We start from the raw sequence: 25865 nt of genomic DNA on the forward strand, positions 1-25865 counted from the left end.
AGTCTATGGGAAATCAAGCATCAAACGCTTGCTTGAAGGTTATGTGCATTGGTGGTGCCAAGGTTGGAATATAGGCACTAACACCCATGGTATAAAGTTTGAAGGAGAGAGTGGGAGAGTGGTAAAAAAGCAAAGGTGACGTGGCTAATTTTAAGAAAAGCATGCATGTGGCTACGTAGAGAAGGAAAGGCAAGTCGACAAGCTGGATGACAGCTTGCAGGAGGATTCGGGAAGGAGTTCGTGGGCACACGGAGGATGATCATGTGAAGAAGGAGCTACAAAGTATTTGCAGAGGGGGAGATGCGCAACAGAGGAGGAGCAGAGGATCCCTTAGAGGAGCTTGGGGGTAGAGTCATCGTGGGTTGATGGTGGCGTCGACTGCAGGCCAGGAGGGAGAAGGGGATTGTGCTTGTGGGTTTAGGGGTCGCCACAATGAGAAGGAGATCTCGGACTGATGGATGGTGAAGGCTCTGAAGGGCAAGGAGACAGCCGTGAGCTGGAGGACCATTGGAAGAATTGAGAGCTTTGTGAACTCTGGAGCATGGATGAAGGCGTCGCTACTAGAGAAAAAACTGTGGAGACCTGGGCTGGCAGGGAGCCTTATTATTACGCAAGCTGAAGCGCAAGAGGAGACTGGAACCTCGTGAGCTTTGAGGAGGAAGTTCATGGGCTCACATTACAGGAGGAGGTGAGCTCCGACGCAATGAGGGAGGGTCTTAGACGACGAGGGTCGTTTGTCCTACACAGGATGGTCGGATCTGGGCCGGGAGCTCAGATAAGAAGAGTTGCCAGGAGACAAATGAGTAGACAGGAAAGCTCCATCAGGAAGCGGGGGCGTAGCTTGCTTGGATGAGGGTCTCTACTAAGGAGTGTTGGAGTTGGTGGACAATAGAGAGGCAGCAACTCTGTTGAAGGGGAGATCTTTTGAAGTTCGGGGGTCACAAAGATGAGTGTTTGGAGGAGGATGGGCGTCGCTATGACTATTTTCGTGAAGTCCTGCAGGACCATGACGACGTAGGTGCTCTACGAGCAGCAGAGCTGCTCTGAGACAGCTATCTTTACATGAGAAAACAGGGAGGTGAGCTGGGAGAGGTCCAGGGTTGTGCAAGGAGGAGCTTGTTGGAAGGACCAACAGGGAAAGAAGCTATGGGTGCTGAGGCTTGACGACAAAGGAGGTTACGTGGGCAAACGGGCAGCGAAAGGAGAGCTTTGGAAGGGAGATCATCACGAAAAGGAGAGGGGCTGCATGGTTCGAGACGAAGGCCGAGAATATATGAGCGAAGAAGAGGCCTTTGGTTGTGGAGGGTACGCAACAGAGGGGGATCTCTACTAAGGAGGAGAGGAAGTGGAATCCGGCTGGGAGGTCGACCATTGCTTGGAGGCCAGAGCTTTGGGACATGGCGAGAGGCAACGTCATTTTGCCGGCTGGGTGGATTTTGGAATGAGGTACATGAGCTCCATGAGGTGTTGAGCTGTGAAGCTATAAGGTAGTCCTCATAAAGGAAGAAGATAACATAGGTGGAGCAGCATGCTTGTGGCTGGCTAGTCATAGAATGCACACAAATACTCTAATGCTAAGAGCACAGAAGCTTTGGCCAGGCAAGAACTCAGTGTTACTGAGGAGACCTTGGCTTTGAGAATCTCCAAGAGATGGCGGATTACATCATTTCTAGTGCTTGTTGGTGATCTTGGGGAAGATATAATAAGATCTCTGACCGTGGTCACTATGTGGGTGGTTGCCTTGTGAATTGCGAGAATGGATGCATCATGAATATGAATGCTTGTGAGTTATTGAGGGAAGTCGAGTCAGTAGGAGAGCTTGTGTTGAGCTGCATAACCCACTGGGTTGCTAGGTTGTTTGATTTGGGAGAAAATGTGGTTAGAGTATGAGTCTGTATCTGGAGGTGTGTAGAGTCAAGGAGTTTCAATGAATGCCTTTTGCCTTCTGATGGTGGTGTTCAGTTGTTTTAAACGTAGATGAGGGTGGCTGTGAAGGCGAATTAGGCTCTACTGCTTTTGTCCATCCACGTTTTGGTGCCTCCACGGAGGACTGTGCACTTCAGTTTACAAGTGTGAAGTTGTGCAGCCAGTTGTAGTGTTGAAGAGCTGAGAGAGATGGCAGAGGACTTTCCGAAGTTTTAGGGGATGCCATATGAGAACGCAGTGAGGTTCTTGGAAAAGATGGAATTTACAGCACTTATGAAAGATAGGGCAACCCCTGAGATTTGGTTTCAGATCATGAATTATTGCTTGCAGGGAGATGCAAAAGCATGGCTGCAGACTCAAGTTTCTGCCTTCAAAACTGCTTATCCTCAGCAGCAAAATCCGGAGTATACAGTGGTGAGAGCAGCTTTTCTTGCACGGTTTGCACAATCCAGGAGCCCTAATGAAGTATGGAAAGAGCTGTGCAAAGTTAGACAGGAGGAGGAGCAGGAGGTTGACCAGTACTTAATTTAGTTTGGGAGATTATGGAGTCTTTGGTGTGAAGCTCTTGTTCCGGAGGTACCTCCTCAGATGATTAAGAGAGACCGCTTTATTTCAGGCTTGAAGCCTTCACTCCGTTTGAAGGTGGAGCTGAGGAATATTGATAGTTTTGAGGATGCAGTCAGAGTGGTCAGGGAGAAGGAGTGGAAAGTCAAGAAGTTGAGGCAGCTTGGCATGCAAGAAGAGCCTAAGAATCTGATTAGAAGCCCAGAAATGATCAAGGCATATGCAGAGAGAGAGCCAGTGTCTGTTCCTGTGCAGGATGATTCCCTAAAAAAGGATTTGCATGAAGCTGTGGAGCTGATGAAAACACTCAGCCCAAATTTGATGGAGACTGCAGGAAGAGGTAGAGGTCAGAATAACAGGAAAGAAGTTATGGCTGGAGAAGAAGGAAGTTCAGCTGGTGCAAGGAGAGTATCATGTTATATGAGCAATGTCCAATGCTGGATTTGTGGGGAGTGGGGACATATCAGCCCTCACTGTGATAAGCCAGCTAGGGCAGGGGGAGATGTCTATCCTGTGCAGCAGAGAACAAATGATAGACCAAATGACTACAGTATGGAGGTGAAAGGTCTAAATCAGCTCTGTACCAGTGGTGTGAAATGGGAGGATAAAGGGAAAGGAAAGGCAATTAGTCTGATCAGAATGGAGACCATACCAGAGATTATGTCTGTACCCATGCAGTGCAATATGAACTGTAGGCTAGAATTGGAAGAGGAACCTGAGGAGACAGTCACAGACGAAGAGACAGAGAGTGAGACAGAGGAAGAGAGCATCTTATCAGAGGAAGAGAGTCAATTGTCTTCACTGTTGAAGAAACTGGATGTTGATGATGTAAGGGAGCTGGAAATCATTACACTTATGAATGGAGGCTTGTCAGTTGCTATGGAGGAGGGTGTTGCTCAACTAGTTCTGTGCGAGGTGGCAGAGGAGAGCCCGAGAGAAGGGGTTGCTGCCATAGATGGCAGAAATGTTGAGAGCCCATTAAAGGCAGCTAAGGATAAGTCTGTGTGTGTAATGGTAGATGATGAGGAATATTGATAGTTTGAGGATGCAGTCAGAGTGGCTAGGGAGAAGGAGCAGAAAGTCAAGAAGTTGAGGCAGCTTGGCATGCAAGAAAAGCCTAAGAATCTGATTAGAAGCCCAGAAATTATCAAGGCATATGCAGAGAGAGAGCCAGTGTTTGTTCCTGTGCAGGATGATTCCCTGAAAAAGGATTTGCATGAAGCTATGGAGCTGATGAAAACACTCAGCCTAAATTTGATGGAGACTGTAGGAAGAGGTAGAGGTCAGAATAATAGGAAAGAAGTTATGGCTGGAGGAGAAGGAAGTTCAGCTGGTTCAAGGAGAGTATCAAGTTATATGAGCAATGTCCAATGCTAGAATTGTGGGGAGTGGGGACATATCAGCCCTCACTGTGATAAGCCAGCTAGGGCAGGGGGAGATGTCTAGCCTGTGCAGCAGAGAACAAATGATAGACCAAATGACTACAGTATGGAGGTGAAAGGTCTAAATCAGCTTTGTACTAGTGGTGTGAAATGGGAGGATAAAGGGAAAGGAAAGGCAATTAGTTTGATCAGAATGGAGACCATACTAGAGATTATGTCTGTACCCATGCAGTGCAATATGAACTGTAGGCTAGAATTGGAAGAGGAACCTGAGGAGACAGTCACAGATGAAGAGACAGAGTGAGACAAAGGAAGAGAGCATCTTATCAAAGGAAGAGAGTCGATTGTCTTCACTGTTGAAGAAACCGGATGTTGATGATGTAAGGGAGCTGGAAATCATTACACTTATGAATGGAGGCTTATCAGTTGCTATGGAGGAGGGTGTTGCTCAACTAGTTCTGTGTGAGGTGGCACAGGAGAGCCCGAGAGAAGGGGTTGCTGCCATAGATGGTAGAAATGTTGAGAGCCCATTAAAGGCAGCTAAGGATAAGTCTATGTGTGTAGTGGTAGATGATGATCATGCTCCTGTGTTGTGTGATGATGTGCATATGATGGCTGGTCATGTTGCAGCAGATATGCAGCCACTTGAAGACAAGGCTTGGAAGGAGTATATGGCTGAATGCAATCAGTTTGTGGTTGACACTGTGATTGTGCATACCAAAGGAACTGAGATTTCAGATTCAACAAGTGAGGAAGACAGAAGTGAAACTAGCAGTGAAGATGAGAGCTCAATCATGTCTGATAGTGATGAAGCTGATGTGGCTATTTCTAATAAAGTAAAAGACCTGCAGTTAGCAAGTGTTGATTGTGTGCATGCAAACTTTGATGTGGATGATGAGGTTAAGATTCAGTGTTTACAGGATGATGGTGATTCAGATGATGAGCTGGATTGTGTTCTTGATGATGCACTGGATGATATGTTAGCAATCTCTTCGAAAAAGAATGTAAACACCAGTATGCATGTTGAGTTGGATGATAGTGATAGTGTGGTTGATGATCAGCTAGATGCTTTACTTGATGATACCCTCATGGATTTTGCATGTATGGTTGGTAATGACAAGAAAATATATACTTCTCATGATTGTTCAGAGAGTGAAGATGTCAGTGAAGACTTGATGCATAGCAAAGAGTGTGCTGATATGTTTGAGCATTCCACAGGTGGGAAGGATGTTTGTTTGCTTCTCGATGATCTTGATAATTCATGTGATGGATTAAGTTTTGCAGCTTACAAGGTTGAGGCAATAGGGTATGTTGAGAAGTCCCTAATCACAGATTATGAGCTGGTTGTGCCCGTGAGATCTATGTGTGAGGTAGTGACCTCAAAAGATGTGGCTCATGTGAAGATGAGAAAGACTCATGATACAAGTGTGATGGCTAATAGCCAGTGGACTTGTGTGATATCTTGGCAAGATAAGCTATGGGATCCTGGAGGCTTAGTGAAGATGTGGGTATATGGAAGGAGCTGGTGGCTATATCGATTTGGTGTATTGTTGATTCCTTTTGATCCAGGGGGATGGTAGATTATGCATATCTGGCAATGGAGGGTTCAAAGTTTTGCTTTTGATCCGGGAAAAGAAGGGTAGAGGCATAGAGTACAAGCTTTCTTTGTTTTTGATCCAGGTGGTTTGCTGATGTTTTTCTTTAGCTGCTAGACATGAATGTCACAGCAGAAGAGAAGGGGTTGCTACAAATGTGTGGATAAAAATGAAAAAATGTTTTTCACTTGTTGCATGTTGATGGGTGAGTGCATAGCTATGTACATAGCTAGTTGGTGGTGGCTTTGAGTTATGGACACCCTCATAGAGGACTCCACACTGATGATATATTTTCTCGAGACTGTAGACACTTCTACGGGGACTTTTGGGAAGTGATGAAGTGCAGTGTAGTTGCAGCAGGCAATCCAGAGCATGGTATCAGAGTGTGATGGTGTTTTGCTGAGGAATGACATGTGTTCTTCATGGTTGTCCTATGCCATATGTGCATGAAAGCATGAGTTTTTTTGTTGAGAATGCCTTGCTTCCAGTGTGTCAGGATTGGCTTCATGGTTGTGTGATAGTCTATGGGAAATCAAGCATCAAACGCTTGCTTGAAGGTTATGTGCATTGGTGGTGCCTAAGGTTGGAATATAGGCACTACCACCCATGGTATAAAGTCTGAAGGAGAGAGTGGGAGAGTGGTAAAAAAGCAAAGGTGACGTGGCTAATTTTAAGAAAAGCATGCATGTGGCTACGTAGAGAAGGAAAGGCAAGTCGACGAGCTGGATGAAGATGGAGATGACAGCTTGCAGGAGAATTTGGGAAGGAGTTTGTGGGCACACGGAGGATGATCACGTAAAGAAGGAGCTACTGAGTATTTGCAGAGGGGGAGATGGGCAACAGAGGAGGAGCAGAGGATCCCTCAGAGGAGCTTGGGGGTAGAGTTGTCGTGGGTTGATGGTGGCGTCGACTGCAGGCCAGGAGGGAGAAGGGGATTGCGCTTGTGGGTTTAGGGGTCACCACGATGAGAAGGAGATCTTGGATTGATGAATGGTGAAGAATCTGAAGGGCGAGGAGACAGCCGTCAGCTGGAGGACCATTGGAAGAATTGAGAGCTTCGTGAACTCTAGAGCATGGATGAAGGCATCGCTACTAGAGAAAAAACTGTGGAGACCTGGGCTGGCAGAGAGCCTCATTATTACGCAAGCTGAAGCACAAGAGGAGACTGGAACCTCGTGAGCTTTGAGGAGGAAGTTCATGGGCTCACATTACAGGAGGAGGTGAGCTCCGACGCAATGAGGGAGGGTCTCAGACAATGAGGGTCGTTTGTCCTACACAGGGTGGTCGAGAGCTCAGAGAAGAAGAGTTGCCAGGAGACAAATGAGTAGACGGGAAAGCTCCATCAGGAAGAGGGGGCGTAGCTCGCTTGGAAGGGGAGAGCTTCTGAAGTTTGGGGGTCGTGAAGATGAGTGTTTGGAGGAGGATGGGCATCACTATGACTATTTTCGTGAGGTCCTGGAGGACCATGACGACGTAGGTGCTCTGTGAGTAGTAGAGCTTCTGTGAGACAGCTATCTTCACATGAGAAAACAGGGAGGTGAGCTGGGAGAGGTCCAGGGTTGCGCAAGGAGGAGCTTGTTGGAAGGACCAACAAGGAAAGAAGCTATCCTGGTACATCGCATCTTGTTGGTGCTTCCACAGGGGCTGCATGAGACAGCTCAGAAGACTGGTGCACAATGGATGGCATGCGGAACACCAGGGCTAGAGTGGCTTGGCAGACAGTGATCCTTCAACAGGCTTGGGGTGGTTAGAGGATTATAGACTCGGAGATGCAGATTAAGCAAGCCACTGCTTCGGGGGCTCACACGTGGCATTGAGCCGCCTTGGCTCCTCCAATAGAGGGGACTTCTCAGAAACACCTCCCCACCAGATGGATAGTGGCAGCAGTCCTAGAGGTGGATTTTCTTAGAGGCACCGCTCATAGGGAGAAGATCCCCCTTCTTGAGGAGCTTGATCATGGTGTGTTGTAGGGTGTCAGGAGGACTCATCCGGGCCAACCCTTTCTGCAGAGAGGAGTTAGAGAGAGAACCTATTCTCTGGCACTCGGAGGTCAGAGACGTTGATGGTAGGATGCTAGGACAGAGGACACACATCGGCGGATGGGCACAGTGGGACTTCGGCCAGCGAGATCCTTTGGGTCTTGGAGATGGCTCCAAGGGGATACTAGAGCATAGTCACTCGCTCACTTGCGTGGAGTAGGCTTGCGCATGGCTGAGATCGACTTAGCAATCCATGAGTCGTGGTGGGAGGGTTTGCATAGCCCCTGGACCCCTTACTGGTTGGACAGGTAGTTCTCACGGACGGAAGTACCTCTCAGGGTCCGTTTTTTTAGAGAGCACTTGGGCTTCATCCGCCCGCAGGTTTTACAGTGTGAGACCAAGTGGCCTTCTACAGGGTGAGTCGAAGAGAGAGGTGGAAGAGCTAGCAGCCCTGGAGAATATAGAGTACCAGAGAATTAGGGTGGTTGGACGGTTGGGTAGAGTGTGGCATATAGATCTGACCACGGTCCTAGCCAACCCAGAGGAAGCACTTTGGCGGCTTTGGCTATGGGAGGATAGGCCTCTTAGGGACATCCGGTGGGACCCGGGAGAGGGCCAACGCGGGTGGAACACACATACAAGGTAGATGAGGTGCCTTTCTTTTCTTATACAACCCACATTGGTAGACACATCCAGTTGGAGGCAGCAGTATGGAGACCATCCACATTGGTAGACACATCCAGTTGGAGGCAGCAGCATGGATCCCATCGAGGGAGCGACATTGGCTGGAGCAGGAGGTTCTTAGGGAGGTGGTCAGTTACTTTTGACCCTGACTATGGTCTAGCCTACGACCACAAAAGATCTCCTATTTCTTTTGGATGTGGCTCATGGAGGCCTACCCATAGGTCCCTAGCTGGAGCATATGAGGGTCGACGGTAGATGTGTCCGATGCATGGAGGGGGAGCCATCCCACGCTGCCTATGGAGCTCTTCTATGGCATAGAACATTTGGATGGCAACATTCTGGATTGTGGCTAGGACACAGAGGATGCAAAGAGATGGGATGGTGGCGTGGCTCATAGAGGGACGTCACGCTTTTGGTATTAATATGGTATCACTGGCAGATAGGATTCATGGTGAGCAGGTCTTCTAGATGGAGTTCCTTGAGACTGTACCGCCGTACCGCCGATACTAGAGGACTGTTGAGATATCGAGCTCCACTCGCGATGATATGCCAGGGTGACCGTTGTGTATTTATGTCACCGACTTGTTAGCTGGAGATGCGGTTGGTACACCGCCCACGAATAATAGCTGGATGACAGCTATCCTTATCTACTCTAGTTTGTGGCTCAGTTAGTATGCCACCTTAGTTAGTTGAGTTTGGTTTGAGACCCACATATAGGGTTCTTCTATTTTCTTTGTACTAGAGTTTTTTTGGCTTTCACAACTAAGAAGAGGAAAACTGTTTTCAGCCTCCACCTTTGTGTGTATTCCCCCATTGTGATTGTGAGAAAGCCTCAAGTGAGACTCCTTCCCTCTCTCCCACTATCGTCACATGGTATCAGAGCCTTGTTCGTGGTAAGGAGCTCAAGAAAGCAAACCAAGTTCGCAGTGTCCTGGTAAGAGGACAAGTGTTGCTTTCCTTTTTTCGAGTTTGGGAGCAAATCTCTGCAGGTAGCACAGCCGGAAGTGCAAGAGTGCACTGTCTCAGATTGAGACGCCCTTCGCGGTGTGGCGAGAGGGCATTATATGCTGCGGGATCAGGCGAAGCCCTCGGTGACTTTATTTTTCTGATTCGAGGTCATTTCGGAGCCCGTTTTGGAGGCGGAAGTTCTCCGCAGGCACTCAGAAAAAGGCCCTGTTTTTGCTGTGCGACCACTACTCGGCTAGTCCGTGAAAAGTTGCCGCAGAAATTGCATCGTATGCCTGTGTGCAGAGATTTTGGGAGTTGCAGATTCATGCTTGTTGCTTGTTGATGCAAAATCGTCACTAGGAAGTGACTGTGTGGTAAAATACCACTTTCGTCAGTTTTGCAGATCTGCCCGTGTGAGGCAAAAGCTGTGTTTTTGCAGTGACAGAATATTTTGCAGTGTTCTGTAATGGCATCTGATTCCCTTTCACAGATTGTCACTGAAAAGCTTGACAAGAACAACTTCCAGGCATGGAAGTTTAGAATGACGAATTTCTTGATGGGAAAAGGCTACTGGGAGTTCATTACAGGAAATGAAGAAGAACCAGTTCTTCCTAATGTTCCCAATCAACAGGAAATGCAAGCATTTAAAGGATGGCATGAGAGAGCCAGAAAAGTTATGTACTGGCTGTCTATCAGTATTTCAGATTCAATGATTGTGCATATTCAGGATGCAAGTACGCCAAAGGTGGCATGGGATACTTTGGCTAAAATGTACAACACAAATACGCAGGCCAGGAAAATGCAGCTCAAGCAGGAGCTACACAATGTGCAGAGAGAAAATATGAGCATCAATGACTACCACATGAAGGTGAAGAAAATTGTGGATGCACTTGCTTCCATTGGGTCGCCAGTGGATGATGACGATTTAGTTTCTGTGACCTTGAATGGTCTAGGAAAGGATTACGCACAGTTCCGGACATCCATTGCCGTCCGTGAAAAATTTCCTGATTTTGAGGAGTTGATTGCTCTTCTAATTTCTGAAGAGCAGAGAAATGGTGGTGCATCTTCTTCAGCAGGAACTTCAAAAGAAACTGTCTTCTACTCAAATGCAGGCAGAGGTAGAGGCAGAGGTAGAGGAGGCCGATCTGCAGGCCGTGGTAGAAATCAGAATATGCAGCAAATGCAAGAAAACCAGTCCTATGCAGGAGGACGTGGTAACTCTAGAGGCAGGGGGAGCCAAAGAGGCCGTGGTGGATGGCAGAGAGGCCGAAATGCAAATAGCAATGTTGAATGCTACTATTGTGGCAAAATGGGTCATATGGCTAAGGACTGCTATAAAAAGCAGAATGACATTATGAATGGAAAATTGCAGCAAGGCAATTATGCATCTTCTAGTAGGCAGGGTGATGACAGAAATGAGCATCTATTTATGGTGCAGCATATGACAAATTCTGTGACAAGTGCAGAAGAAAGCAATGATGTGTGGTATGTTGACTCAGGTGCGTCAAACCACATGACAGGTCATGCTGAATGGATGCAGGATGCAAGGAAAATGGAAAAACCAGGATTTGTGAAGACTGGTGATGATACTGCACATCCTATTGTGCAGATTGGCAAAATTCCTTTGTCTATGCAGGATGGGAAAAAGAAATACTTGTCTGATGTATTTCATGTCCCGAACATCACCAAGAACCTGGTTTCTGTTGGTCAGATGGTTGAGCAGGGCTTGCAGGTCAGATTTAATCCTCATGGATGCTTTGTTGAGGATATGAAAAATAATGGTCGCTTGATAGCAAAAGGAAAGAAGAAGGACAGGATGTTTACGTTGGATGCGGACATGCCTGAATTGAGTGCAGCAATGTTTGCACATGGGACCGGTGTAGTTACAAATATTGATATCTGGCACAAACGCATTGGTCATGTTAATATACAGCGACTTAAATCAATGCAAGCCCAAAATACTGTTGCAGGATTGCCTAAATTCAAGGTTGCAGAAATGCACAAGGTTTGTGAAGCCTGTCAATTTGGGAAACAGGCAAGGAAACCTTTTCCTAGGCATGTTCAAGAGAGTAAAAAGCCATTGGAATTAATCCACTCTGATGTGTGGACTACTAAAGCTGCATCTATTGGTGGCTGTCACTATTTTGTCACATTTATTGATGACTTCAGCAGAAAACTTTGGGTGTATTTTATGAAAAAGAAAAGTGAAGTGTTTGGGCACTTCAAAGCTTTCAAAGCTATGGTTGAAAAAGAAACAGGCCTGCAAATAAAATGTTTAAGGTCAGATGGAGGGGGAGAGTACCTCTCAAATGAGTTTGCAAGGTTCTTGCAGGAGCATGGTATAAAGCAGCAATATTCATGCAGTCATACCCCACAGCAAAATGGAATTGCAGAAAGGAAAAACAGGCATATTGGAGAGGTATCTCGGGCTATGCTAAATGAAAAAGATCTACCAGATTATTATTGGGTTGCTGAAGCAGTTGCTACAGCAGTTTATATAATGAACAGGACTCCCACTGCAGCAATACATGGCATGACGCCAAAGGAGATGTATACTGGTAGGAAACCAGATATTTCTCATTTGAAAATTTTTGGTTGCATTGCCTATGTCCATGTGCCAGATGAGTTGAGGTCCAAGTTGGATCCAAAAGCTAAGAAGTGCATCTTTATTGGTTATTCTCTGCAGCAGAAAGGGTATAGATGCTATAACCCTTCTACTCGTAAGTTTACAGTGAGCAGAGATGTTGTTTTTGATGAGATGAGCAGCTGGTATAAACCAGTAAATGTGATGATTGATGTAGATGCACAAAATGGTAATGCTGCACAGAATTCACAGCAGCAATCACAAAACATCAGTGGACCTGGAGTGTCCTCTAGCAGTGGTTCACATACTTCGCCATGGACAGGCAGATTGAGATCAGGAGAATCTCCTCAAAGCAATGCAGACAGTGGTATGCAGGTATCACGAAAAGGAAAAGAGAAGGTAGATCAGCCCATGTTTGATGTGAATGCAGGTCACTCTTATGTGGATGGTGAATCCAGTGGCTCAGAGCAGAGCATTGATGATGAGTTGGGTATTCCTTCTGTTGTTACACCTGGAGTAAGGAAGACTAGGGATGTTTTGAGAGCACCTGGAAGTGAGCCTATTTTGCGCAGGTCTACCAGGGTTAGGTATCCTGTGGATAGGCTGAAATATGATGGATTTACAGCCATTCACTATGCCTACATGGTCAAAGTGATACAGGAACCAGAACCCACTTCTTTTGAGCAAGCCATGGGAAATGAAAAATGGGAGAAAGCCATGGATGAAGAAATGGATGCCTTGGATGCAACTTGGATGCAAATGCTACATAAGAATTGGTGCCTTTGCCTAAAGGCAAGAATGCAATTGGCTGTAAGTGGGTTTATAAGATCAAGCACAATGCAAATGGTTCTGTGAATAGATACAAGGCAAGATTAGTTGTCAAGGGGTATGCACAGACATATGGCATTGATTATGAAGAAACTTTCAGCCCGGTTGCAAGGATGGCAACCGTAAGAGCAGTCATTGCTATGGCTGCATCAAAGGGATGGTCTTTACATCAGATGGATGTAAAGAATGCCTTCTTGCATGGTGATTTGCAAGAAGAGGTCTTTATGGAGCAGCCAGCAGGTTATGTTCATGCTATTCATCCTGAGTTTGTTTGCAGGTTGAAGAAAGCCTTGTATGGCTTGAAGCAAGCACCTAGAGCATGGTCTGACAAGATAGGACAGTATCTTGTCACTATTGGCTTTCAGATTTCCAACGCAGATTTCTCACTCTATGTGAGAAAAACAGAGAAAGGGATTATGCTACTGGTCATTTATGTTGATGATTTGATCATCACAGGTGATAGTGATGAAGATATCCTTCATGTGAAAATGCTATTGAAGCAGAAGTTTGAGATGAAGGATTTGGGAGAGCTGCGTTATTTCTTGGGCATTGAGGTGATTAGATCACCAAGTGGGATACAGCTCTTGCAGAGGCAGTATGGATTGGACATGCTGTCCAAATATGGGATGACAGGCTGTAAGCCTATTTCAGTTCCTTTGGAGCAGAATGTGAAGCTGAGCGCAGATGCAGGTGAGCTTCTGGAAGACCCTACTATGTACAGACGCATAGTAGGAAGTTTGATTTACATGACTATTACCAGGCCAGATTTGAGCTATGCTGTTGGGTTGGTAAGTCAGTTTATGCAGGCTCCAAGGAAACCGCATTTGGATGCGGCTAGACGCATACTCAGGTATGTGAAGTCCACATTGCAGTATGGACTATTTTATGAGGCTGGGGTTCAGATACAGTTGCATGGATACACTGATGCTGATTGGGCTGGTAGTATTTCTGATAGACGATCTACCAGTGGATATGTGTTCTCTTTTGGGAGTGCTGCAATCACTTGGAGCAGCAAGAAACAGCCTACAGTTGCCTTGTCAAGCACAGAGGCTGAGTACAGGGGTGCAGCAATGGCTGCATGTGAGGTAGCTTGGTTGCATAAGCTACTCTTTGATATGCATCAGTCTACAGATGGGCCAGTTGTCATTTATTGTGACAACATGAGCAGCATACACTTGGCAAAGAACCCAGTCTTTCATGCTAGAACAAAGCACATTGAGGTGCATTATTACTATGTGCGGGAGAAGGTTTTACTAGGTCTTATTGATCTAGTTTATGTCAGCACAGAGGATCAGGTAGCTGACATATTCACGAAAGCATTGGGCGCAGAGAAGCTGCGCAAGTTCAGAGACCTGCTTTGGTGTGCAGGAATTGGGATTGAGCTCGAGGGGGAGTGTTGAGATATCGAGCTCCACTCGCGATATGCCAGGGTGACCGTTGTGTATTTATGTCACCGACTTGTTAGCTGGAGATGCGGTTGGTACACCGCCCACGAATAATAGCTGGATGACAGCTATCCTTATCTACTCTAGTTTGTGGCTCAGTTAGTATGCCACCTTAGTTAGTTGAGTTTGGTTTGAGACCCACATATAGGGTTCTTCTATTTTCTTTGTACTAGAGTTTTTTTGGCTTTCACAACTAAGAAGAGGAAAACTGTTTTCAGCCTCCACCTTTGTGTGTATTCCCCCATTGTGATTGTGAGAAAGCCTCAAGTGAGACTCCTTCCCTCTCTCCCACTATCGTCACAAGGACAACGTGTGGGAGACAGTGGCTAGTATCACTACCTGGAACATCTGGGTTGCCCGTTATACAATCAAGTGATGGGAGAGCAATCAGGTTCCACCGGTGGCTACACTGGTAACCATTTGGCAGGATATCATATTCACTCTACGCGCCTGCTGTTGGGAGCGTGGTGTCCCAAACTCACGAGGTACCGCCAAGCAGTGGGAGCGTTTCTACAAGGCATGGCCTACAGGCATATTCTACACCTTTTCGGTGGGAGATATCCGCTGGATATGTAGGCCTTCATCCTGGCTGTTAGACCTTGTTCCGGATAGTCCCTAGGTAGTGAGTTGGGATTGCCAGTAGGCTAGTCTGAGACAGCTAGTTTTCTCTCCTTGTATCTACCATCATCAGCCCTATTTTTGGCAGCTGATTTGTATGGGGATTTTTTCAAGTTTCCTTTCTTTGCAAAGGAAAAAAAAAGGTCTGTGTCTTCCTCTTTGGATGATGTATCCGGTTCTCCTTCTAGACCTGCACATGCCTTTGTGGATATACTTCCTGGGAGATTCTAGCGAGAATGTCAGTGTGGCATATTTGGAGAGCCAGATGCACAGAGGCCTTAGATGGTTCCTAGGTCCACCGTTCACACACATTGTCCAGTATTTGAATAGATGCTATCACACCTTGATGGCCATTTGTGTGAGCATGCAGGGATCTTCCAAGGCAGCTTCTACCAAGAGGATGGTTTTCCTTAGGGAGTGGAGGGGCTCCCTATTTTTCTCAGAGCCCCTAGTAGGATTGAGGTGGCATTTAGCCTCAACTTTGGATCTTTTCTAGCTCTTTTGCACGAGCTTGGTTTGTTGGCCCTTTTAGGGTGTTCATTTCTTCATGCCTTGCATAATGTACTTCTCCCATGAGCGCTTTGCTTCTTGGAGCTTCTTTCATACTTTATAGAAGTCTTTTCTTTTGGGGAAAAAAAGAAACAGTATAATTCTAAAAGTATGCTATTTTTTTAAACTTCTAAAAAAAAATAAATTCTATTCTTCAGGTTTATATATTTGTTCCAATTTTACTTGATTAAGCATGAGGTGCATTGGAATCTCTCAAAACTGAAATAGCAGCTTGGATTGGTTGTAGATGGCATCATAAATACCTTTGCTTTATAAAGTTACATTTGTTTTCTTCTTATTTGATGGCTACTCTGATGTGCCTTGTGCTTTGTTTTGGATTCTTCACCTACTGTTTGAATTTTTACCAATGGCACTCATTTATTCCCATTTTTCACAAATCTCAAGTGTATAAAATGAAAATTATATATTGTTAGAAAGATTTTTACTCTTAATACAAATGTTTATTATTATGATTCCATAGCCCAATTGCTCCTTAGAATTCGCTTAGGTGATTTGGCATATAAACGCTTGCGGATGACCTCAGACCACACTTTCAAGCTCATCCATTGGCCTTGTGGTGATGCCAATTCCATCATTTTACTAGGATTACATCAGCATGTTCACCTGACTACCATTGATATGTATTATTTGTATGCTATTTGCAATCATGCCTTGTAATTCGCTCGTACATATCTTCTTCCTACTTATAGCCTTTGGGTTCTTTTTCGTAAGCTAGTGAAGCAAACTAAATTCGATGTTTGCAAATGAGTGATCCAAACATCATTTGAAAAAAGAATAGTGCCATGATTATGGTCTATGATTTAACATTTTTCTACTTCTGGTGATTCGCATTTGTTGTAGGTTGGAATTGTGGCATTGATCATTACAGGGGAGCCTTTTGTTGATCAAATTCGAAGGCCTCTTCCAGCAATCAATCCTACTATGAAAGATTCCAGCAATCCTCTTCCAGCTACTATCAAAGATTGTTGGTATGACCCTATCAAAGTGCCATAGATGTCATGCTTATGAACCTATAAATTTTTGCTTTATGAGCTAGGTCAATGAATCTGTTTCTAGGTCAATCCACCATTTTGGCTAAAGGAATATGTTATATCATAAAGTCACTCTGTTTGCAGTGATGCTAATCAAAGGGAAAGATTAGAGGAAGATAATCTACTGTCAAGGAATGTTTTGTGATGATGGTTTATCCACTCTAGCTGTGGATGCATATTCTAATGAGACGTGGAGTTTGAACAATATGCACGTGGCTTCCACTTTGTTTGTATATGGTGATTGCATGCCCTAATCATAAGTGGAGACTTGATTAGTATGCATGTTAGCTCGTTCCTTTCTAGCAAGACTCCTTTCATCCTCTTTTCACTTCATGATCTTGGAACCTCGTGTGTGCACTAGGCATAGCCTAAATTATGGGCTGCGTAAAGTTGACTGGCAAGAAAATAAAAAACAAGGAAAGGAAAGGATGAAAGGTGTCTTGGATGAAGCAAGGGGTTGACTTTTGGAGCAATGAGGGTGGAGAAGGAGGGGGTACTGGATGATTTTAAGGGAACAAGGGATCTCCTCTCTAGTCTTTTATAAAAAGGTCTTCCTCGCCAATGCAGACCTCAGAGTCCCTTGCATCCTAGACCAAATGTGTGTACAATATTTGTCCAGTGCTAGCCATGGTATAAGGGTGGACTTGAGTGCTGTCTATAGCCTCTATACATGTGCATCTAGGCATTTATTCTAGCAATGATATCCCAAATCATGTCCATGGATGCAAGTGGAGGTTTGTAATGTTGAGGTATGAGCAATGTCTAAGTCTACAAAACTCTACAAAATAATGTTGAACCTTGATAGCCCAAGGAAATACATGAACCTCATAAGAAACCTAAGGCCCTGTCAAAGAGAGCTAGGCCACTGAGCCCCAAGTGACGATCAAGATGGAGGAGCAAAGCCTGCTAAGTTCTGCAATCCCAATTGAAATGATCCTGGCTTGTTTGCATTCCTATGGATAATGTTGGATAACTCATCAGCAGTCAAGCACCAAGGGCAAGAAGGGTCAAGTTCAAAGTGTTCTTTCACACTGGTTCACTGCAACCCCTCCATGAATGAAGAGCCAATGAATTGCCTATCATGGGGGATTTCCATAGTCTTCTCCAAAAAGGATATTTGCAACTGATCTAAAATTTATTGGCATTACTTATTTTAAAGTCTAAGAATGGAAGGTTCTTGGAGTGATTGACTACGTCAATCCACTCCCATTTACCTGGGTCCCACTAAAGGAACTTTATGGAAACACGCCCATAAAGTCATAACCTCCAAATGCCAAGTAGTATGTCCCCTGGACGAGGGTCAATGTACCAACCACCACTAGCGTAAATGCATTGCTCCACATGGCCCACTACTTTGGTTGGCTCAAGGTGCTCACACAAAATATGTTTGGATTGTAGAGGTCACCTCCCCATTTGTGAGCCCCAAATGAGGAGTGCATCAGGGAGGTAGACCATAGGACAATAGAATTAGGTTTGGGGCTGCCACATGGGCAGCAAACAGGCTGCCATGTGGGCTCCACAAGAGAGAGATTCCTAGCAGAGGAAAGCCACCATGGGCAGATCTGGCAGAGACATTTCCAGAGGCTGCCCACAGATGGAAGGCGCAGATCTCGACAGAATTTACAATAGAGAAAGAGGCGATGGCATCAGTGCTGACATCATCAATGGTACGGACACCTACAATAGGGTCTACGGAACTGTTTGCAAGAGCTCTAGGGCTGGGTCTGGAGCAGTATCAGAATGAAGGCGCCATGAAGCACGGTAGTTTTGAAGCCAAATAGGCCTAGCAGCAGGTCGGGTTTGGGCTGGTAGAGCCTGAACCAGTGGCAGCCTGCCACGTGGCCAGGCTGGGCCAGCCAGCTCTAAAAAGGTGTGGCCCCACCAGGGGGAAATAGGCAGACCACTGGGTCAGCCAGTAGGGGGTTGCTGGTCGGCCAGTTTAGCTGCTACTGAGTCGGCAAGTTCAAAGGGGCAAACAGCCCTATAAAAGGTGGCCTTTGGGGCCTCCATTGCATCACTTGGAGCAGCAAGCAACAAGCAGCAAGGAGCAGAAGATCAGCCTCTTTTGGGCCTACATCTAGGAGGAGAAAAGAATGCTGGAGGATGCAAATTAAGCTTGGAGGGACTACCCACCTAGGCTGACTATCCGGGCAGTAAGGTGGAAGGGTCACGAACAGAGAGTCTGCATAAGCTCAGAGAGGAGCAGGCGGCGGGCTCAGGGATCTAGAGGTGCCAAGCAGGTAGTAGGAGAGCTTTTGGTAAGATTAGAGGACAACGTTTCGTGGGACTCTGCATCTCTTTTTTGTATTGTGTCTAGTTTTGGATGAAAATATACCATTGTGGATTCTATATATTTCTTGGAGCACTATCTATTTACTGGCTTGCACACACACTAATGGTTGTGAAGTACACATAATTAAAGAATATTGGATCTTTTAGTGAAACACTTCCCTGTGTAATTCTTGGGGCCACTCTATCAGTCTTCTATAGGGATACCCTTTGTACGGAATTTCACGCGACATGGAGCTTGAAGGCAAGGACCTTGTTGAAGGATGATCTTGATTCATGGGAATCTACTTCGACATCTAAAGGAATGTACCCAAGCGGGAGGCTGAGGCTCAGACAAGTAGAGCAAGGCACTCATGGACCTTCGCATATGATGGTCTCTTCTTTCTCTTTCCTTTGCAGGACCACTAACTACTGGTGGATGGTAATCTCCTATCTAGGGACATCCTTCCTCTTGGCACTAGCCTTGGCAACAAAATGATATAACTCCTACCAAAGCATGAGGGGATCACACACCATCCTATGTATTAGACTCTGAAATATGGACAACTACCACTAACAACTCCTCCAGATAGAAAACCTATGGAATCTTGGCATGGTAGAGCAAGAAGTGGTGTGTGGCTCCAAAAATGGAACATTGGACAGTTGTCTGATGTAGAAATTCCAGGGGCGAAATTGCTGCCTCTATCAAAAAAAAAATCATCATTATATAATTCCAGGGGCACTGAGAGAAGGGCATCCCCTTCTTTCGTTACACGATCAGTAATGCCAGGAATTTCCAGCTCAGCTACAGGGGTTGGAGGCCCACCAAAGCTCCTCATTGGGAGAATTTTCAGATTTCTGTAGACTTGCAGAAATTTTTTTGGCAAAGGCTCTGGAAATCCCACCGGAATAGAAAAGTCACTCTCTTCTTCTTTTGGCTTTCTATTCATGGTGGGATAGCAGTGAACCAATGGAGATCCAGGTTCGGGGCTGACCCTACTTGCCCTCGTTGCCCTTCTACTTCGGAGACAATACAACACTGCCTTTGGGATTGCAGACAGGCAAGAATCATATGGAAGGGGATTGCAAGACTTTTCAGCACTTTTGTTCGCCTCCCCTTCTATATGACATGGGGATCAGTGGCTTGGCTCACTCTTTCAGGGCCCCAAGTTTTCTTTGAGAGACATGACTCCTCTTGGCTCTTCACATCCGATGACACCATGTGGAGTCGTGCTCTCTAGAGGATGTTCTGGCCACTCTCTTCAAGGCTGCTCGTTCCTCGGTTGACTCTCCATGGGAGGTTTCAGCTAGCATTGTAGCATGGCACATTTGAAGAGCCAGATGCACTGAGGCTATGGAGGGTTCTCAGGTTCACCCTTCTCAGACCTTGGCCAGTACTTGGACAGATACGGTACACACTCTGATGGCCGTATGGACGGCCATGCAAGGATCATCTCGAGCAGCCTCCTTCAGGAGAGTTACTTTTCTCAAGGATTGGAGAGACTGAGCATCTTTTTGTGAGTAGAAAGGGGAAGCATTATATTCTCTGCTTCCATTCCATCAGCAGCTCCTCTCTCTACTATTACCCCATCTACTTGGATTATTTTCTCTACTTCCATTACAAGTTCCCTTCTTGCCTCACTTTCAGTGTCCCTTTCATCCATTGTCCCTCTTGTCTCTACCGCTCTTATTACTATTGACCCTCTAGGCTCCCCTTATCTTTCTTTGCATTCACATTGCAGTTCCTTACCCATGCCCCCTATGAGCCTTGTGGGCTCTCGATAACTCTTTTATCCTCCTTCAGGCCACTTATTGTACAGATGGATGTGCATATGGATAAAGTTTCTCCAGAACCAACCATCTAGTGGACTGATGGACGCAATCACTTGGTTTTCCCGGTCACCTAGTTGTTGCGATGACATGGTCACAAGGATGACATAGTCACATGGAGACATGGTCACAAGGAGGACATGGTCACCTGTCACCCAAGCACATGGCCATGCGTCAAGGGTCTTCACGTCAAGCAATCCACCTCTGCCAGACTGATAGGTGGCACAGATGCTTCATCTAGCGGTGCCTTGTCAGAGACAGCGTGGCTACAAGCGGTGCACATGGAGTAGTTACAATGCACCGACTCGGCACAAGCTAGCCGTTGCAGAAGACATGAAAAGATTGAGTGGTGTGTTGTTTAAGGATGAGGGGACAGTCAATTAGGAGGGGGGAAGGGATTTCCCGCCGATGAAGGCGAGGGTGAAGAGGGGAGATGAGGGGGATAGGGAATAATTAAGCATTTGTACGGGGATTGAGAGTGAGAGAAGGAGAGGCTAGAGCTACGAGCTCGCCTATTGCATTGCTATGGTCTATTGCTATCTTGGAAGAGTGATCTTTGCTTCATCTCTGAGGCCGATTGGTGTACAAGGCTAAATCTTCATTCTATGTTATGTATCTAGTTCGCATTGTGTCCTCTTGGCCTACTGTTTCCTCCATTTTCTGTCATTAGCTTTGTTCTTTCTTGTCTCTTCTTGTCCCTTTTCAGAGTTTGTTCTTTTTGTTCCGATTCACGCACTCCCTAGTGCCTCCTGTGTCACCACACACGATCCTCGCACAGGGTAGTGTAGTGTCATAGGTCCACGCTTCTCACATCAATGGCCTTAGGCCTCCGGTGATACCTCCAGAAGCACGTGGACCTCCCCTTCAGACAGTTTATGGCGATCATGGTGGGACACTAGTGGTGTTGAGTAGCAAAGAGTGAAGTGCTGTTTTAGGGCCTTAGAAGAGAGATTTTATGTCGAGTAGTCTAGATACCCTTGAGGGAGCAAGTGAGAAAAGGAGAGGGTACTTAAGAAGAGTGGAGTGAATGCTCCCTCTGCAGATCAAACACGGTATAAGAACCATTACGTGCGACGGAAGTTTTAGAAGTCCTCCATCCAAGCACGAACTGAACCCATCGGCGCAGTTGCCAGAGCTAGCAACTTCACCGAAGATCTCATTGACTTGGGCCAACAAGATCAGTGGTGGTTAGATCGGGGACTTTGAAGGGGAACAAGTAAAGGAGGAAGGCACTAGGGACAATGCTTCATCCAAAGCTCGTATAGTTCGAGACAACATCTTCTCCCATCCCGCAAAAATGTCTCCATCGATATCATCATCCATGGGGATGGCCAGTGGGTCAGCATCCGACTCGCCGCAGCAGACTTGTCAAGGAGCTATGTCATTTCTTATGCACAACCCCGGTTTCCTTCCAAGTCTACCCTCTACATCCATAGCACCTCTTGGTTCTCTTTTCGCTCCAGACATGTCCCTACCTTCCATAAGTGTTTTACCTCTTGTGCTCCATACCAAGCCTTGAGAATAGCTGCTGCAAATCTCACCTCTAAGCTCATACCAAGCTAGTAGCTCTCATCCTAGAAAATCCACCGAGTAGTGGGCTCCCAATGACCTCCCAACTTTTGCGAATTTCATGAATTCTATGAAGGAGTAGCTCCTTCCAAGACTCACTTCTTGCCTCTGATAATGAGCTTCGTGAGCAACACTCTACTCTGGCACTTTGGGTCCACAATACCCAGTCCTCCTCTAGACTGTGGATGAATAATGACGACGTCCCAAACCACCTTCGCCCTAATTGGGTGGCCATCCCATCCTGACAAGATGAAGTTCCTGGCGAGTTGCTTCACTTGGCTGATGCAATATCTGGAAAAGGCCCAACAAGGCATGATGTACCACACAGTATCAAGAAAAACCTGGTTGACAACCACCACTTGACGTGCCAAGGATAGCTTCACTAAGCTCCAATACAAGAGCTTCCTCCAGATGCTGAGAAATACTAGTGCCAACTGCTGCTCCAACATGACTTCTAGCCCTAGTAGGATCTCACATAAAGCAATGAAGGCTACAAAGACCACTTCATGGCATAGGGAGGAGGGGAATGGATAGATTTATGGGGCATACAGGCTGTTGATATCCTAGAAGATATGGGGGATCAAAAGTTTGGTCATGCAGAAAATGCTACAGAAACTATGAAATACCCGAAGGACAAAAATGCAATTCTTTAAATAGGAAATTAACCCAATGGATAGCATGAATGCAAAAATACATTTGGGAAGACATATCAGCGTTCAAAGTGCATTTAATCTACCAAATAAGGACCAGCTTCCATGACCTAGAAGTAGAAAGGGACAAATGGGCAAGGCCCAGGTCCCAAGGGAGAATCTGCAAAACCTGCCCCACAGGGCAGATAGAAGATGAGCAGCACTTGCTCCTAGAATGTCAAGCCTATGCACACATCAGGGAAAAAAGTAGCAGCAGCATTGAAAACCCTAAAACCCTCTTGGAACGACCAACCAAATAGCTGGGACAGTGCAACAAAGTCCTCGGGCCGGCATACCAGTTGGCTAGGCAAATACGCACAACATAGCAAGCTTTGTAAAGATTTATTTCCAATTTGAAGGGAACTTTAATATAGCTAACACATTACACAAGTATTCCAATGACTAAGATATCGATTTTAATGACACAGTAGTTAACTATTTCAAAAATCTTTTATATTATGTGGACAAGCAGCACCCAATACATACAAATTTGTATATGTACATGTTACAACTATAGAGAAGGACACAAGCCCAATTTAACAGAACAAAGAAAAGACCCTATGAATTGAAAGAAGTAGTTAACGAATTCAAAATGCTTTACCATGATTTTGAAAAATCTATGAACTATAGATACCCAAGCGAGTTGAATGTATTGCTGAAAACTTTGTAGGCTGAGCTTTCTCTAAGTGCTGCTAATTATATCCCTTGAGAGGCCTTACTCTCGATGTGCCTTCCATTTACTGCAATTGTATGCCAACTAGGGTAAGGATCATGTCCCACTGCTCTATGGGTAATCTTGCTTGAGACATGCATCGGCTGCTTAATGACCCTACCATCACACACCGCACACCAGTGCTGCAGTTATTTTGCACTAGCCTCGAGTGCAACATAGCAACTCCAATCTACACCAATTGGTAACCAAGACTCCGTGTGATGTGTTTCAGGGTGAATTCCAAATACCTTTCATGTTTATGATGATGTGAGCCTGATCAATTAAATAGGATTTAATTATAAATAAAACAAAATGAGCTGTGAAGTAAATTAAAGATACCAAACACATCTCATCATTTGGTCTAGCTATACACACTACAGCTTTTCTTTGGCTAGATGTACCTACAAAGTTAAAGCATTTCACAGGCACATGGATTTCATCTTTAATATAGTAATTCTGCACACAATGAATACTAGATATGTATGCTTTTGTAGAAGCTCTCCCAAAACATAGACCCCATCATGTTAAGGTTTAAGCCATGACAACTTATTCTTGACAATTCCAGTTGATATGGATGCAGGACGCCGATTCAGAATCATGCTTTAGACAGCGTAGATCCAACAACTGCAAAAGAAATCATAACGGTTAGCTTTCAACCATCCTCCTAAAGAGAGAATAACCTTGTTTTATTTCTTATGACTAGATTTCTAATATAGATTAACTGATGTGAAATTATGCTGGATGCAGTTGCACGAAGAGAAATTAAAGGCTGTGCAAGCTGAAAATTACGATGAGGCTAAAAGGCTCAAGGTAGCAAAATAAATAATTGAGAGTGTCTCAACCTAATGCATGAAAGATGGGTTTCCAACTTAATTATGAGGAAATGGAAAACGAACTGCTGGGTGAATATTGTAGGAACATTTTTGTAATCAAAGAAAGAAAAGTATATATCTAACCGAGGAAGAGATTTATAGAGCTATAACTCAGACTTCCTAGGATCTTGGGGGCAGAAAGATGGGCATGCTATGGTAGGCTTTCATAAGGGGATTGGAGTGTACGTGTAGATCTGAAATAAGACAAATAGGGCAGCTGCTTTGCAATTCATGCTCATATCTTGGAAGTTTCTTTTCTCTTTCTTTCTAGGAAGGATACTTCTAGGAAGTATGAAACAAATCCCTGTGAGCTAGCTCGAAGCAGAAATACATCATGTTGGGCATGAGAAAAAACACTCTAGAAGAGAAACCAATGTTGAAACTGAAAATGCCAGATGAAATCTCTGAGAAAAAGGCTGAGCCTCTCCATTCTGTAAGGAATGTAACCCTCCTCGCAGAGGCTGCCCCGGAGGACCCCTGCATGCTCTTCCAACTGGCAATCAGAGTGGGAATAGTATCAGCCCAAATACTGGCCACATCTAAGGCCAGAAAGTTTGTTTCTTGTTAGTGCCACTCCAGGGAATTTATCACTCAAATCAAAAGGCCAATAAGGATTTTTGTTATGGAGTGGACTTGATGGTTTTTCTGATACCAGAGCTAGAGTGGCTTGGGAGACCTTGATTCTCCCCACATAAGAAGGGGGGCTCAATATCATGGATTTAGTTTTGCAGTCCAGGGCCTTGTTTTGCAAGGTTGTGCTTAGGGGGCTTTTGCCAAGAGAGGAGCCTTGGAAATATTTCTTTATTCACTGCATACATTCCTGCTCCCCAAAGAAACTAGAATAGTTTCAAACTGCATTGGAAAGACAATTAGTGCCAATAACAAGGAATGCATATGGAATCATCTATAATGGACCATTGCTGCTCCTCTCTATGCAACCTACCGCTTCTTGTCCTCTCTCTGGTCGCCTCGCTACTGGCCTTCCTCTCCTTATACTTTGCCTTCTTGTTGCTCTATGCGGCTAGCCTTGTCTTGCCCACCGCTCTTCTCAGCCCGGAACTCCCTTCACTACTCTCTCCCAGTGTGCTTCTACTCTCCTTCCCTCCAGCCTTCATTTCTTGCCCCCACCCTTGTTTTTGTATAGTCTGTATGGGGTGTATAGCCTATATGGATGCCTGTACAGGGTTGTACAATCCACACAGCCCCTCCGCCAATCCTTCTACTCCCCTCCTCTCTTCTCTCCACCTCCCCTCTCCTCCTGCATCTCTTCTTCCTTCCATACCTTCCCAACCCCTCCCTTAACCTTAGGTTTTCTTAGTCTCCCTCAGGTCACGCAGCAATGGATTATAAAGGCTTCAAGTTAGCCTTCCATCTCAAGATCGGCGAATGCCTATCCATTCAGCCAATCCTTCTTCTACCTCTTGGTTGTGAGAACTTGTTTAATTCTGAAAACACGAGCTGCAACAATTACTTAAAGGTGTGGAGCAGAAAAGTTTCACCAATCTTTTTTCTCATGTTCATGGACCCCACCTTTCAAGAAGCCTTGGATGTTCTCTGTCTCCTCAAAGTTGGCATCCCTTTCTCCTTATACATTTGGTTTTGACCCAGTAGAGGAGGACATGCAAATCACCTCTTTGTTCATCAAGTTTCTAGGTCTTCCATAAATTTATTGCCGGTTGCTCCCCATCATTGAAATTTATTTCAGATTGGTCATGGATGTTCACTCTCTCCATTGTTGGCCATATTCGGTAGTAGAGGCTGTTAGGACTAA

At 45.4% G+C, this 25865-nt stretch overlaps 1 protein-coding gene across 1 annotated transcript in view; it reads left to right on the forward strand.

Moving 5' to 3' along the window:
• LOC147886916 (uncharacterized) overlaps positions 1–25865 on the forward strand; it is a 379240-nt gene that overhangs the window by 18075 nt on the left and 335300 nt on the right. Inside the window, exons 2-4 of the mRNA XM_087394075.1 lie at positions 15964–16091; positions 23803–23866; positions 23970–24032. Coding sequence (XP_087250201.1) covers positions 15964–16091; positions 23803–23866; positions 23970–24032 — 255 coding nt within the window. The remainder of the gene's footprint in view (positions 1–15963; positions 16092–23802; positions 23867–23969; positions 24033–25865) is intronic.

Source organism: Dipteris shenzhenensis, chromosome 23 (genome assembly GCF_047967505.1).
Source record: "Dipteris shenzhenensis isolate YYH24624 ecotype China chromosome 23, Dip_SZ_1.0, whole genome shotgun sequence".
Lineage (NCBI taxonomy): Eukaryota > Viridiplantae > Streptophyta > Polypodiopsida > Gleicheniales > Dipteridaceae > Dipteris > Dipteris shenzhenensis.